This window comes from Pipistrellus hanaki (assembly GCF_964339955.1).
Source record: "Pipistrellus hanaki genome assembly, chromosome: 12".
NCBI lineage: Eukaryota > Metazoa > Chordata > Mammalia > Chiroptera > Vespertilionidae > Pipistrellus > Pipistrellus hanaki.
The window spans coordinates 55,534,506-55,550,543 of NC_140514.1; the positions used below are offsets into that span (position 1 = coordinate 55,534,506).

At 49.3% G+C, this 16,038-nt stretch overlaps 1 protein-coding gene across 1 annotated transcript; it reads right to left on the reverse strand.

Annotated features, from left to right (window-relative positions):
- Positions 1 to 210: 210 nt before the first annotated feature.
- LOC311631170 (uncharacterized protein) lies at positions 211 to 15,767 on the reverse strand (the record flags this gene model as incomplete). The annotated part of the gene is made up of 4 exons (XM_084900984.1): positions 15,636 to 15,767; positions 9,450 to 9,544; positions 4,777 to 4,882; positions 211 to 381 (listed from the first exon to the last, which is right to left on the reverse strand). Exons 2-4 carry the CDS (start codon positions 9,500 to 9,502, stop codon positions 211 to 213), a joined length of 330 nt encoding a protein of 109 aa, XP_084757110.1. The 5' UTR covers positions 9,503 to 9,544; positions 15,636 to 15,767.
- Between the last annotated feature and the right edge of the window lie 271 nt (positions 15,768 to 16,038).

Consider the following 16,038-nt stretch of genomic DNA (forward strand, 5'->3'; position numbering starts at 1 on the left):
CGGGCCTCCAGGATGTTCACATTCATTGAAAAAAGGATACTCGGGTGTTCATTATAAACACTGGTACTGTTTGATTTTTAACTTTTCAAAGCAATGGCGGTAAGAAGGGATTACAGAATATCACACAACCCCAGACTACTTTTTCTGCTGTTTCCTCGGAGACATAAAACAATATTGGGGTCTGCAGCGCCTTCTAACCAAGGTTAGAGTTCAGAAGGAAGAAGCCAAGTTCAAGAAATCATAAACCACACTTCCTGGAGGTGCTCTTAACTGGAAAACCAGTGTATGTGGTCGCTGGCCATCATGGGATGTGGAATATCGGGCCCAGGCCCATCCTCTGCTTGACAGATGGGAACTCAGAGGCCCAGAGAAGGAAAGCACCTGAGGGGAGGAGCTTGGAGAACCTCAGCAAAGCACCTGAGGGGAGGAGCTTGGAGAACCTCAGCAAACCTCCCATTTCAGAGTCGGTCCTGCAGGTGGGTCCCTACATCCATCTAAGGGTCCAGGTGTCAGGATCGAGGTCCCTACGTGGACTCAAAACAAAAATGTACATGTCCATCAACAGACACGGGATGTATCCAGCCGCTGACTGAGGGCCCCCCCACCATGCAGCCAGAGAAGCCTCAGCAGCTTCTCATGACGAGGCCCTGACTGCCCCGAGGAAGGGCCACATCGCAGGCGTCCAGGGCAGGGAGCGGCGGTGGACACAATGCTCAGCCCAAAGAACAAACAGGCGTCCGCTATTTGTTGCACGCGGAACTCCCCCTGCACTGGCCTTCTTTTCCTACTGGCTCCATCATGGGGTGAACTTGTGCTTCATGTAAGGACTCCAGTCTGATGTAAAAAATGAACCACTGCGCCCCAACATTTAGTTTGAAAAGACTCGGGTGAAAAAGAGCTTGGCTGTTGAGCAAGTACACAAGGGCTGTGTGGCACTGACGCAAAGCTGACCCGCAGGCAGCGGGAGGCAGCATGCGGCTCTGCTCCAGGCTCAGCTTTCCTCCAGGCCTCTCACCCGTGGGGGTGTCTGTGCTGGAGCTGGTGCCCCCTGGCCCCCACCAGCCTTTCTCCTTTAAAAGCAGAGACTGAGTGCGGCCTTCTCCCAAGGCCCTGTCTCTTCCCGGCAACTCCCTCACTGAGCCCTCGGTCACCTGGGCATCACTGCCCGCCTCTCAGGGCTGCCGGGCCCGCCTTCCTGCCCCAGAGCAGCTGAGCCATGTGTCTGCTGTCTGATGCAGAGGAGTCACTGGGGAGAACGGAGCTCTCGGCCCCAGGAGAACTAGGGGAAGGTGCTCCTTCCCTACATCACTCCGCGTGCTCTGTAGCCCGGGGTTCCCGTGGGAGGGCGCGTCAGCATCCCCACAGGCTTGCTCAGAAGGAGGCAGGACCTCCACAGCAGGTCTTGGGGGGTCTGTTTAGAGACGCAGACCCAGATGGTTGCTGACAAGTTCCCGGGTGTTGTTCCTGCTGGGCTTGGAACCCCCTTTGAGAACCATCGCTCCAGCCAACTCATTCCCAGTGAGACAGGAAGTACATAAGACTCAACATCCGGAACTTCTGAAAATACAGAATCCTGGCCCCAACCCCAGAGGCCACCAAGCAGCAGGCCAGGAGGAGGCCGGAGACCCTGGCTGAACACTGGCGCCCAGTCTGAGCCTGGCCATGCTGCTTCTCACCCTCCTGTCCTCTGAAAAAGGTCAAGGAAAAGTCTCCCCAGGTTTTCAGAGGCAAAACTTGAGCTTCTTAAATAGCTGGACCTGTTCAAGAGAGGCCGCTGGTATTCCCAAGTGCCTGCCCTGATGCCTCAGAAGAGGACAGCCAGGGTGGCAGAAGAGTTGCCTGGCAAACAAGACCCGGGCTGGCTTCTGTGACTTTGCATGTCTCGCTGAAAAGCCAGGGGCAGAGGGATCCCACTCTCCATGGGGGTGACCTCTCACCCTCCCTGGTCAGAGTAAGGAATGACTGTCTGGCTTGGTCCAAGCCCTCACAACAAGGGGACACTGGGTGGTACTTCTGTTGGAAAACTTTCTTGACTGTCGCTTCACAACAATGAGAGGTTATGCTCACGCTGTCATGTCAGGAGGGAGGGAAAAAGGCAGAACATGAAAGGCAGGGTGTGAAACACAAGTCCCCACGCAAACACTGGGAGGAAACACTAGAACTGCTCACAGTGACTGTCTTTCAGTGGTGGGATTCTGGGTGGTTCTTATTCTACGTGTTTTCCTAGCTGTTTGTAAAAAGCACATATTACTTATATGACCAGAACTTAACTTTATTTTCCAATGAATGAGAAGGAAATACACAGCACAACCCTGCCCGCACCTACCTGTGTCAGCCCAGAGGCAAGTGCCTGCGGCTTTCTCCACGTGAGCAGGTCTGAGGCAGGGGTGCCCTGCGGCCCTTAGCAAGTGCTGCAGCAAATATTTACTCTGGGCCCCGGGGCTGAGGCTGCCCCGCACCCCTGCCTGCCCTCAAAGGCTGCCAGTGCAGAAGCCGGGCCAGGAGACAGGTCCTTCCTTCTCCCTGCGATCCTCTCTGGGCCCTGAGGGTGGACTGGCCGTCTTTTCCTTCCTGGGATGGTTCAGTGTTCTGGAGCGCTACCCGGTGCCCAAGAGCAGCAAACTGCCTGCAATTCCACATGGCCCAGCCCCTTGGCCAGTCCAGAGCTGCAGACAGGGCAGCGGACCGCCATCAGCTGCACTCTCCTGGGCCAGCGAGACCAGGGAAGGCATGCGCATGGCCACATAGCTTGCCCCAGAGCCTGCCTGCTCCCTGCTGCTCACAGAGAGCCTCAGAAACCTCCCCTCCCCCCCCCCCAAGGCCTTCATCGCTGCCACAGGGAGAGGTGACGCCCTGAGGTGGGAGGCCTGCCTGTCAAGGGTCCCACGTTGGCATCTCTGTGGCTTTGATTCCTGTTGAACCAGGACAACAGGCCTCCATCCCAGCAACTGGGGCAAGTGCTGCCGGTGACAGATGTGGACAGGGCCGCCTCCACCTCAACGGCCGTTCCCCGTCTCCTGCCCATAACCCTCCCGACGGGAAACTCAGCTGCGCATCACTCCACTCAGGTGCTATTTCCTCCAAGAAGACTCCCAGCTGCTCCCACGCAGCCTGAGTTAGGAGACCTGTCCGTTGAACTGTTGGCACCATCTGCCGCCCTGGCACTTAGCACACAGCATCAAAAGCACCGGCTTACCATGAATGGTGCCTGCAGCCAGGAACCAAGGTCCCTCAAAACCAGACCCGAGTTCAATGGCAGCATCACCCCCTGTCCGTTGCTGTCACAAGAGCAGCACTAGCTGAAACCCACCAGCCTACAGCATGCCTGGGCCTGAGTGTGGCTCCCCTCAGACCAAGAAACAAGGTCACTTCAGCCCCATGATCTGAGCTCCCCCAGGCCCAGCCCAGAGGCTGCTCAGAGTCATGGTGCTGTGTTGCCAACAGGCCATGGAATGAGCACAGCTTCGAGCTGGGATCAGGGCCAGGGGCAGAGTCTGCCCAAGATCTCAGTGAAACCACAGAATAAACACATGTTGGACAGTGGGTGTTTCTTCAACATATATATATCTCATTTATTTCAGAGTGGAAGAGATAGAAACATCAAAGATGAGAGAAAATCATTCCTCGACTGCCTTTGTATGCCCCAACTGGAGACTGAGCCTACAACCTGAGCCACACAAGCTGGGCCGGGGAGTGGTTCTTAAACCACATTCCCTGAAGTCCCAGGAACTCACAGAGATGCCCTGGAAGGAAAGGTGGGGACTGAGCAGAGGACACTATGGTCCCCCAGCCCCCAATCAATCAGAGTTATGGGGCTTCACCGGAGATCTTAAGAAAACTCATATGGGGACACAAGTTTCAGTGCTCAGAAGAAGTGTGAAAACCAGGGCCCAGGTAGCAGGTTCAGTCCATGTGGCGTCTGTCCTGGTCCTATAGACCATAAAGATCAGAGACTTCACCCCACCTTCCCAAGGCCTGGGTGGGGATTTTTTTATTTTTTTAATATATTTTATTGATTTTGTACAAAGAAGAAGGAAGAGAGATAGTTAGAAACATCGATGAGAGAGAGTTATCGATCAGCTGCCTCTTGCACCCCCCCCCCCCACTGGGGATATGCCCACAACCAAGGTACATGCCCTTTACCGGAATCGAACCCGGGACCCCAAGCCGACACTCTACCCATTGAGCCAAACGGGGTTCGGCTGGGTGGGGATTTTAACAGCCCTTCGCCATCAGGTCCTCCTGCATGGACTATCTGAATGAGATACTGTGAGCATGACAAGTGGACACTCTGCACGCTGAACTCCAGTGCTGCCGTCCACACCCTGGGGGCTCGTCCATTACAGTCCTGACCCAACATAACCCTCTGTGGTCCCATACCACCTTCAGCCCCTTGAAGTGCTGCTGTACAAAGACTTGCTGAGCTGCGGACAATAACCAGGTCAGCGTGCCCCTCCCAGAACCCATTCCAGCCACTCTCCACCAGACTGGTGCTTGGGGCCACAGTGGCGACTCATCTCTGGGGCCCTCACAGCACCAGACCCAATGCCATGCACACAGCTCAAAGGACATCGGCTGGACAAGTAAAGCAATGCAACCTCTGTCCCTTCTCACAATGCAGGGGGAGGGGGTAAAGGGTGCAAGTGAGAAAGCCCAAGTGTCAGCGAGCAGCTGCCTCACCGTGAACACCATTTCCTCTGGGCTTCCTGCAGGAAACCTTTGGAGTGAGGACATTGCCAGGAGCACGGACGTCCTAGGAACAGAGGCCGCCCTTACCTGGTAGAAGGTCTTGATGTGTCTGACCAGGATGCTCAAGTTCTCAATGCGAAGGTTCACATCGTTGTTCACGTGCTGGTGGAAGCGCTGATTAGGCCTGGGGTCTCTAGGGGAGGAAACAGGAGACTGGAAACAGAATCTCCCAGCATTTGCCTCACCTCCCTTTCCAGCGCTGAGCAGCCCTCTCTGAGCCCAGGTCAGTGTGAGGCTGAAACCAGTGTGCTCCACTCAAACCCAAAATCTTCATCTGCCGAGCCATGGACCTTAGACAGTACACATCCCTCCCAACTATAAGACAAGCCCTCCTCAGGCCCTTAATCAATGTCATTTCCACTCCCACTCCCAGCAGTTCCCACAAACCACCACCAAATGCAGGGCAGACCCAAAAGGTTACACGGTATGAAAATCGACAACCCACCCCACAATATAGTTAAAGATTAAGAGAGTTAGGAACTGAACACGCCAAAATATATGAACCATCAATAAAGAAAAAGTAGAAACATGGCACATTTTCTGACTTAAATCAATAAAAATCATTAATGTTCTACTTCACACGGGTTCCCCTCCTCTGTCACCAGCCTGGGTCTCGGGATGGTCCTGAGATTTTACATTCTAGGGACACAATTCCACCTGGACAAGCCGACATCATGGGTCTGTGACACTATATGGTGTACAACGCCACCTAGGAGCCATGCTAACAGGAGAGACTCAAGCAATTCATGAGGGAACCCCCAAAGCCTATTGACTTCCACTCTCCAGCAAAAGTCAAATCTGGTCATGATAAAACCAGAATTCTCAATCAAGTGGCTTATATAATAACTTCACTCACTGATATGTGTTCAGTGTATTTCTCAGAATTCTCAGGTTCAAAACAGGGTTTCCTATCTGAATAGACTCAACAAGAGGCCTCAGCTGCCACCTCTCCTGCTTTTCATAACCAAGCCCTCCCCCACAGTTACTGACCCAGCACACAGGGAGGGTGAAGATTCAAAGGAGGGCTGTCTTCATGGGTTCATGAGGGCGCTGAGCCTCCTGGGAGCCGGTCTGATGGGAGAGAGGCAGGCCTCTTCCTCTTTCCGCAGTAACCTGCCCCCTCCATAATGAAGGGGCGATTGGAGAGTTATGGAAATCGATCTCAATGCCATTTGGCTCATTTGAAGCCAATAATTAATACAAAATTGACAAATAGGAAAGAAATCTATAAGTCAACATTTCAAATGTCACTGAAAGTACAATTTAAAACCCACCACCACCATCACCACAAGGTGTTTGCAATTCAACCGGGACACCAGCAGCTGAGGTGGAGAGGAGGACACCTTGGCTGGGGCTGGGAAGCCCCGACTGCCCTTTTGGGAGCAGGAGTGAATGTCTGCAGAAAGTCTGTGAATGAGATACCATGTCTGCCAAGACCGAACTGAAATCTTTCCCTGGCAAAGGAAGGCCCGATTACGTCACATGGGACCTCCCCAGGAGAGGCAGCAGCCAACGGGCCTCAGCACACAGGGACGCTCGCTGCACCTGAAAAGCACTCCAAGCACTGGAGTAGGGGCCTGGGTCTGACCCTCTGCTTCTCCCACCAGCTCTGAAGGCAGCACTAGCAGAAACTACGCTCCACAAGAGCCCTGGCATTTAGTACCTGAGCAATCAGACTAATTATCCTGATCATTAACCAATACTCCCTCCTTTAAGGCTCTCAGGGCAGAGAAAGGCTATTAGGAACCAAATCCAAACAAGACAGCTAAGGAAAGTCTATCCCACTCTGCTCAGGATGGGAACCCCTTCTCTCCTGCTGTGGGAAAAACAGAGCAACTGCTGATTCCAACCTGGGCCAAATAAAAATGGTGTCCACTCCCACAAGTACATGCACACCAGCACAGGCATGTGGGCACACAGGCACACATGTGTGCACGCCCCCCACCCCCACACACACCCAGTTCTGGGCCTCACTCTAATGACAATGATGATGGACATTTGTTGGACATTTTCTGTACACGTGATCTTTTTTAATCCTTCCAGGTCTGTGAAATTCCATCCCTTATTACAGATAAGGAAATGGAGGCGTAGAGAGTTTAAGGAATTTGCCCAAAGTAATAAACTAGTAAGTTGTAGAAGGGGATTAGAACTTGCCTGCCTGATGCTAGAGTCAAAGCTCTTAGATGATTTTTCTCACAAGTCAGTGAGAAATGTGTGCAACGTGAATGAGACCCTCCTTTCCCCTGGGGTCCAGTGGGTACCGAGATTCTGCCTTTACAGAGGAGCCATTCCGCAAGTTTCCCTGCATCTCCACCCACGCCCCTCAAGGCCTCACTTTCATTCAGCGATTCTCTAGGCCAGGGCTCCCCGGAAAGCTGAGCTCACAGGGCTTTCCTGCAGCCCTCCTGTCACTGGGAGGCCAGGGCTCAGAGACCGCAGCCTTCCTCGGTTGCCCAGGTGCGGGCACCTGAGCCCCTGCCAGCCTCCTGGTGGCTCTGAGGTGTTAGGTAACACGCCCCTTATCTGGGCCCCAGCAAGCCAGTTAGCATATTGCTGCTCTTTCCTCAGGTCCTATCAGCCTGGGGGGAGTTGATCCAAACAGGTGAACAGCACGCAGTTGGAGCTCCCAGAATGGACAGTAAAGCAGAACAGCCTTCCCTGCTGGTGAGTTACATTTCTCCACTTGGCAGGAGTGAAAACACAGGCTTAGCTTCAGTGTTGTGTCGGATGTGGGGATAGGACTTGGGTCCCAGAGTCCAGTTCTGTCCTAGAACTCACTGGGAGAAGGCTAACGCTGTGAGTTATAATCTAGGAGACTAAGAATGTGGGAGAAAGACTGAAGAAACAAAAACAATTATTACTGGCTGCCTCAAGTCCTTCCTGGATCAGGAGGGTATACACATGAGTGAGTAACTGACACTAACACCTTTCAAGTTGCAGGCGCTGTGCTACATGCTCACACATCATCGCATCTAATCCTCACTACCATCTCTTAAGGGGGGCAGGGCACTTCCCATTTCATAGATGAGCAAACTGAGGTGGTGAGTGCCACACCCCGCATCAGGCAGCCAGGATGAGATACCTGGACTTCAGTCCCCGCTGGCTCCCTACGTGTGGACATGGGCTGGGTTTTTTTTTTTTTTTTTTTTTAAATTATTATTATTTTATTTTTTTTTATTTGAGGGGATTTCATGCATATATCATAAGTTACATCTTGATGTTTTTAAAATTAAACATACTCCAGTCATTAGGTAGGAAACCTCTACCCCTCCCAGTTCTCCTGCACCCTTTTCCAGTCAATCCCCACCCCCACTACTTGCCAGGACCTGTCTATGCCTCGGGACAATCCATGAAAACTCATTTTCATCAGTGTTCTCAGAGAAGTGCTGCCAAAGCTAACAGATTTGTCATTTATATTAAGCAAACACAGGGTTGGTAAGATCGGTAAGATTGATAGGGCTTTTGAAAAAAAACAAACATTAGAAATGAAACTTCTACCTCTCCCACAGCCTGATAGCACATGACGTATTAAAACAAAAGGAGCTATGTTCTTGGGAAATTTCTCAAAACAGATCTTTTTAGGTAAGTCTACTTAAACCACTTTCTTTTTTAAAATTTAAAAAATATATATATTTTATTTATTTTTTACAGAGAGGAAGGGAGAGGGATAGAGAGTTAGAAACATCAGTGGCAGAGAAACATCCATCAGCTGCCTCCTGCACACCCCTTACTGGGGATGTGCCTGCAACTAAGGTACATGCCCTTGACCGGAATCGAACCTGGGACCCCTCAGTCTGCAAGCCGATGCTCTATCCACTGACCCAAACTGGTAGGACTAAATCACTTTCTGAATATGCCAAAGCTAACTCCTCCTGCGTGTGCCACAAATGAAGCTGATTCTCATTAGCCAAAGGGTTTATGCCCAAGTCGGACAGCTTAGTTGCAGGTGAGAAGGTGAGCATAAGGGGCTGGTCCACAGAGAACGCTAGGATGTTCCCTTTCCTTCAAGTGCCCGAGAACCACACCGACACTAAGTTCCAACCTCTCTCCTGCCATCTCTGAGTTAAGAACAGTCAGAGTAGGAGCCTCCGTGGGGCGGGCTGTCAGTCAGACAGGCTCTGCAGAATTCAGCAGCAGGAGAGGATGTGGCCCCCAGGCCCTGTTTCAGAGGCTCCAGGTCAGTCCCTCAGCATTCTGACGCCCTGTGCCTCTCCTCACACAGTGGCTTTCAATCCAGGACCTGAGAAGCCACTCACTATGGAGCAACTGAACGTGGAAGATGAGTGAAAGATCTCAGAAACAGGGCCCTACCCAGGAGTGAACCCTCAGTCACTCTCACTGCTCCCGACCCACCGACACTTCCTGTGGCCAGACACTGTCCGTTACAGTTCCATGACCCCCAAGTTCTAATTTTAAATTTCATTGTTTAAACCACATTAATACTTGAGTTCGAAGTTAACTGAACCATCTACACCAAGTGCTTGATAGTCCTTCAGTTCCAAAAATCCTTCATCAAACAAACTGCCACCCACTGTCCTGCAGTTCTTCATCCCCAACGAATGGCAGCAAAAGGGCCCGGATGCTGAGGTAGCACTGGCCCAGGAGAAACCCTCCCACAGCAACCCCGGTTCCTTCGTTTCTACACCCTCAGTCACACCTTCTGGGCATCAGTGTGTGCTTGGCCTGGGAGGACAACTCACATTTCCATCATGACCTGGTTCAGCATGATGCCATCCACCAAGTGCACGTACATGTCCTCATCCTTGCCGCTTGTGACTGGGCTCAAAGTTTTCACCTGCGAGGAGGGAGTGCGGGCAGAAAATGTCTCCATGGCAACGGCGGGCAGGACCCCTGTGGGCTGAAGGGCCACCCAGCGCCCACCCTCGCTTCAGTTGGCACCAAGCCCACCTTTCCCCAGGGCCCGTCTCCCTGCCCTGATCTCGGCTACAGATGGGAGGCAGCAGGAGGCAAACTTTCTTGCCACTGTTCTCCAGCGTCACAGGACAGGGGAAAATGAAAAATAAAAGGAGCTTTCAGGCATTTCTCATGTTTCTGATCTATTGGAGTCACCGTGCCCATCCAATCCGGTACACGTTCCCACTCAGACACCCCAATCCTCACCGGCCACCACCATCCACCAGTGGTCTCGGGTTCAAACACTAAACCAGGATATTTGGGGGAGTGAGTGCTTTTCCGCATTGGTTCAGCCACATGGGCCAGGTGACCCCTCAGTCCCTGTCCGCTCCGGGACCGGCAACCTGGCGCCCTGGCAGGAGCAGGTGAGCCCACCTCAGTCCTGCACTGGTGCATGGGCTGCAGAGTAGGAAACCCCTTAGGCCCCAGACCAGGACCCCGCCTCCAGCTTGGAGACCTGTGAAGGCCCCGAGTCCCAGGACTGCCAGGGCAGGGGGGGGGGGGGGGGGTTGTGGAGACCCCAGGAGGCGGGAGGGAGCCAGGCCACCAGCCATGGGACAGGGAGGCAGGTGCACTCACCCACGCCACCAGCGGGCTCTGAAGGAAGCGCTCCATGAGCTCCCGGACAGTACTGTCCATCCTCAGGCTGTGTCCACGGTTCATCGCTGCGCACACCGGCTCTGGGCCCACAGTCTCTGTGTCCAACAGCTCAGCACCACACACTGCCAACGGCCACTCGCCCCACATTCCAAACGGCTCCTCACCCTAGATTCTAAACGGCTCCTCACCCCACATTCCAAACGGCTCCTCACCCCACATTCTAAACGGCTATTTGCTCCAATTCAAAAAAGGCTCTTGAGCCTATATTCCTAATGGCTCTAGGTCCCATATTCCAAAGGGCTCTGGCAGGGAACACAGCTGGGTTGGGGGCTATCGCAGCTCCTGAACAAAGCTAAGTGCTTCAGAATACACGAAATTATGACACATTCTCTATGAAATTTAACATCTCTCTGGGCCCATAAAATATAAGGAAATATAAAGGGTCTATATCTACATCCTATGTGATTATAAATGTAAGTTAAGCACTTAAACATAATTTTGCCAATCTCCATTTTAAATTATTTTTTTTCTACCAGCCAAATTGCAGAAATTTGATAAGTTCCTTTGAAGTAACCATTCATTCATTTTCTTTAGTTAAACCCTACCTAGTAGCTCAGCTTGGGAGTTCTCCTCCCCATCCACAGTGAAAGGAGATGCTCCAGTTAGTAGTTCATACATTACAACACCTAAACCCACCAGTACTGCCTACAAAACGATTTGATAGAATATTAACAAGTAATTTAGAAGAAAGAAAAATGAACAAAATTAAGCTGCACACTTGGGAAATATCTTAACATAAAGATCCTGAACATAACTTTCTGTGCAAGGAATATTAAACTAGCACATGCAAGAAAGACATTTAGAGAACAGATATGCAGAACAAAATTTAAATATTTAGGCTGTCAATCAATGAACTAAAAGTGTTTTAATTATTTTCTAAACTAGTAATGATTTTCTTTTGGTTAACTAAAAATTTTATTTTGTTTAAAATAAATTAAAAAATTTTAAGTAAATGAAATCTTTGGACTTATGATAGAGGAGGACAAGGTACCAATGAGCATTTTTATTAACTATCCAGCTCCAATAAATATTACAAATTACTTAAAGTCCAAGAACAAAAATGGAAAAAAAAATACCACCTAAAGGTGTTATTTTTTCATAACCACCTAAACCAATTCCACTTATAGAATCTACCACAAATCTAATAGCCTTCATTTGTGGGAAGCATGATGAGATTTAAAATAATGCAAAACAAAATGTGATCTAAACAGGAAACAAATTTATAAATGTAGTGACCTGAACTGAGAACACAGCAAATTACATATAATTTAAAGATTCTTGATATGTTGAAAATTAGTTCTTTTATAATTATGCAAAACAGGATTTGAATAACGGTTGACTATATGAGCTTATGCCAATGAAATATTAACTGAATGCTAAAATTTTAAACTCTCTGCTTCCAAATTTCAGAGCCAAGTTTTCAGAGAAATGCAGCAAAATTTATGAGTCTTGAACTGTTTTAAAGAAAACACGCATATAAGTACAACCAATGGACACAAAACTGGGGAGGGAGGGTATGTACGGGAGGCGGGGGGCGGGGGGCAATGGTATATGTACAAAAAAAATAATTTAATAAAAATATATTAAAGAAAAAAGAAAACACTTAACAGTGACATAGAAAACAGGAAGAAATCACAGAAGAGTGCATGCAAGCCAGGCACAATGAAGAGCACCTTGCATACTTCAGAGCTCAAATGCCTTAAGGCGATCCATCAACTCCCATTGACTTAGCTGAACTTTGGACCTTGGGTATGAAAAGATTCTAGGAGTAATATAAGGTTTCTTTCCTGAAAACCGGATCCTGGGTTCCAGGCCCTGAAGGTTGTGGGTTTGATTCCCAGTCAGGCCACATACCTAGGTTGTGGTTTAATCCCCAGTCAGGGTACATACAGGAGACAACCAGTTAATGTTTCTCTATTACATAGATGATATTCTCTCTCTCTCTCTCTCTCTCTCTCTCTCTCTCTCTCTCTCTCTCTCTCTCAAATCAATAAGCATATCCTTGGGTTAGGATTAAGAGACAATTGGTTCTGTTATATCCTAGAAAATTTAGAAAGTAATTTTCAAAATTTTTTTTGTTTTTTTGTACGTATTTTTTTTATTGTTTAAAGTACTACATGTAGTTGTACATGTATCTCCTTTTGTCACCCCATTGACCTTCCCCCAACCTCTCCTACCCACTGTCACATTCCCTCATCCCATCTCCCCCAGTGTTTGTGTCCATTTGCGCTTGTATGCATGCATACAAGTCCTTTGGTGGATCTCTTCCCCCTCCCCAACACTCCCCAGCCTTCCCGCTGAAATCTGACAGTCTGTTCGGTGCTTTATTGCCTCTGTATCTATCTTTTGGTTCATCAGATGATAATGTTCTTTACTTTCCATAAATGAGTGAGACCATTTGGTATTTTTCTTTCATTGCCTGGCTTATTTCACTTAACATAATGCTTTCCAGGTCCATCCATGCTGCTGCAAATGGTAAGAATTCCTTCTTTTTAATTTTTTTTATTTTTCCATTTTTTTTTATTAAGGTATTACATGTGTACATATCTACCCATTGCCCCCCCCCACCCCATTTCCACACATGCCCTCACCCCCCAGTGTCTTGCGTCCATTGGTTATGCTTATATGCATGCATACAAGTCTTTCGGTTGATCTCTTATATCCCCACCTTTCCCTAACCTTCCCGCTGGAATTTGACAGTCTGTTTGATGCTATACTGCCTCTGTATCTATCTTTTTGTTCATCAGTTTATAATGTTCTTTATTATCTGTAAATGAGTGAGATCATGTGTTATTTTTCTTTCATTGACTGGCTTATTTCACTTAGCAAATTGCTCTCCAGTTCCATCCAGGTTGCTGCAAATGGTAAGAATTCCTTCTTTTTTATAGCAGCATAGTATTCCATTGTGTGGATGTATAATACTATAGTTTTCTGATCCAGTCATCTGCTGATGGGCACCTAGGCTGTTTCCAAATCTTAGCTATTGTAAATTGTGCTGCTATGAACATAGGAGTGCATATATCCTTTCTGATTGGTGTTTACAGTTTCTTAGGATATATTTCTAGGAGTGGGATCACTGGGTCAGATGGGAGTTCCATTTTTAGTTTTTTGAGGAAACTCCATACTGTTCTCCACAGTGGCTGCACCAGTCTGCATTCCCACCAGCGGTGCATGAGGGTTCCTTTTTGTTTGTATACTCGCCAGTACTTGTCATTTGTTGATTTGTTGATAATAGCCATTCTGACAGGTGTGAGATTATACTATATTATCGTTTTGATTTGCATCTCTCAGATAATTAGTGACTTTGAACATGTTTTCATGTGTTTCTTGGCCTTTCTTCTGTCTTCTTTCAAAAAGATTCTATTTAGGTCTGTTGCCCATTTTTTTTATTGTATCATTTATTTTCCTTTTATTAAGTTGTATACATTTCCTGTAGATGTTGGAGATTAAACTTATATCAGTGATAACATTTGCAAATATGCTCTCCCATACAGTGGGCTTTCTTGTTGTTTCGTTGATGATTTTTTTTTTTCTGTATGAAAACTTTTTATTTTGATGTAGTCCCATGTTTATTTTCTCTTTAGTTTCCATTGCCCTAGGAGCAGTATCAGTGAAGGAACTGCTTCAGCATATGTCTGAGATTTCTCTGTCTGTGGATTCTTCTGGTATTTTTATGATTTCCTATCTTACATTTAAGTCTTTTATCCATTTTGAGTTTATTTTTGTGTATGGTGTAAGTTGGTGGTCTAGTTTCATTTTTACTGCATATATCGTCCAATTATCCCAACACCATTTATTAAAGAGACTGTCTTGACTCTATTGTATGTTCATACCTTTGTTAAATATTAATTGAGCATTGTGGTTTGGGCCGATATATGGGTTCTCTATTCTATTCCATTGGCCTATATGTCTGTTCTTGTGCCAGTACCAGGCTGTTTTGATAACAGTGGCTTTGTAATACAGCTTGAAATATGGCATTAAGATCTCTCCTACTTTATTCTTCTTTCTCAGGATTGCTGTGACTATTTGAGGTTTTTTTTTTTTTTTTTTTTTTTTTTTTTTTTATCCCAGATGAATTATTGGAGAGTTCTTTCTAGGTCTGTGAAATGTGCCATTGGTATTGTTTTGGATGGTATGGACATTGTAATGATGTTTATTCTACCAATCCATGAACATGGTATGGGTCTTTTGAACACACAAATGAAATTATTTAATTATATCAAAATTTAAATTTATTTGATGTCTTCAAAATAAAATATAACTTAACATAGCATTTAAAAATAGTTACTTTTACCGACGTTATTTAAGCAATACATTCATTTGATGGGATTTCAACACAAATCTGCAGAGACCTGATTTCATTTTTAAGTGACTCAAGAGCAATTCAGTGACTGACCCCAAGGGCTTCGTGCCGCACTCTCAATTCCGTGAGGACCTTCCTACCCCCACGGAACTGGAGTTTAATGGGCGCAGCATCCGGAGAGCTCACGGCTGGGGCACAGGATTCAGGGGATGCCATCAGCTGAAGCACCACAACGGCTTCCCTGGAACCAGTCAGATCTGGTGTCCTTCATGCCATGAGTGAAGGTTAAGTGAGAAGTGGGCCATTAACTTCTTGTGTTAATGCCCAGTGGATGCCTGGCCTGCTGCAGGTGGTCAGATCTATGGCTTTAACTACTTCTCCCTGAAATTCTGTCCCAGCCAGAACCATCTGGTGTGGAGGATCCCGGGCTCACCACGGAGCGGGAGGAGGTGGGAGACACCAGAAAACTCTGGATCCTCATGGGGCACGAGCAGGCGCCCGGACCCCATCACACTGTGCAGGGAGGAGCCGTGGTGAGGATGAAATAACACCCTGACTGCAGAAGGCCGGCTCCCTAAGCAGCTGGTGCCCGCAGAGTGGGAATCCCCAGGCCTGAAGGACCGGAACCCGGCCTGCCCTCTGCCCTCCCCTGCCCTCTGCCCTGCCCTCTGTCCTGCCCTGCCCTCTGCCCTGCCCTGCCCTGGCCTGCCCTCTGCCCTGCCCTCTGCCCTGCCCTGCCCTGCCCTCTGCCCTGCCCTGCCCTGGCCTGCCCTCTGGCCTGCCCTGTCCTCTGCCCTGCCCTCTGCCCTGCCCTGCCCTGCCCTCTGCCCTGCCCTCTGCCCTGCCCTGCCCTCTGCCCTGCCCTCTGCCCTGGCCTGCCCTCTGGCCTGCCCTCTGCCCTGGCCTGTCCTGCCCTCTGCCCTGCCCTGCCCTGCCCTCTGCTCTGCCCTCTGCCCTGCCCTGTCCTCTGCCCTGCCCTGGCCACCCTCAGGGGACGGGAAGGGACTACCTGCAATGAGCTCTCCTCGCAGAGGTCCCAGCGCGGACTCCTCACCGCGGGCTTAGCATCTCCAGGGCCCTGTCCGCCGCCTGCAGCCCTCCGCGCACAGGCCCCTGCCCGCCTCGTGCTGCCTGAGGCCACGTGCACTGGAAAGCCAGCACCTTCCAGAAGCACAGGCTCTAACTTCCGGCAGGAGCGGGACTTCCTGGTGGAGGCTGGGGCAGGGAGGGGCGGTGGCGCCCCTGCAGGCGAAGGGCGGCCACCCCGGAGGCGCGCAGCCGCAGTGCGTCTCCTCTCAGAGCCGGTCCACCCACGAGGCGGTGAGTGTGGAGACGTGTTCTCACTTCCATTAAGGCGGGCCTGGCTTTTCACACGTTAATTGGCTCTTAGGGAATATCTACTTTATATCTCA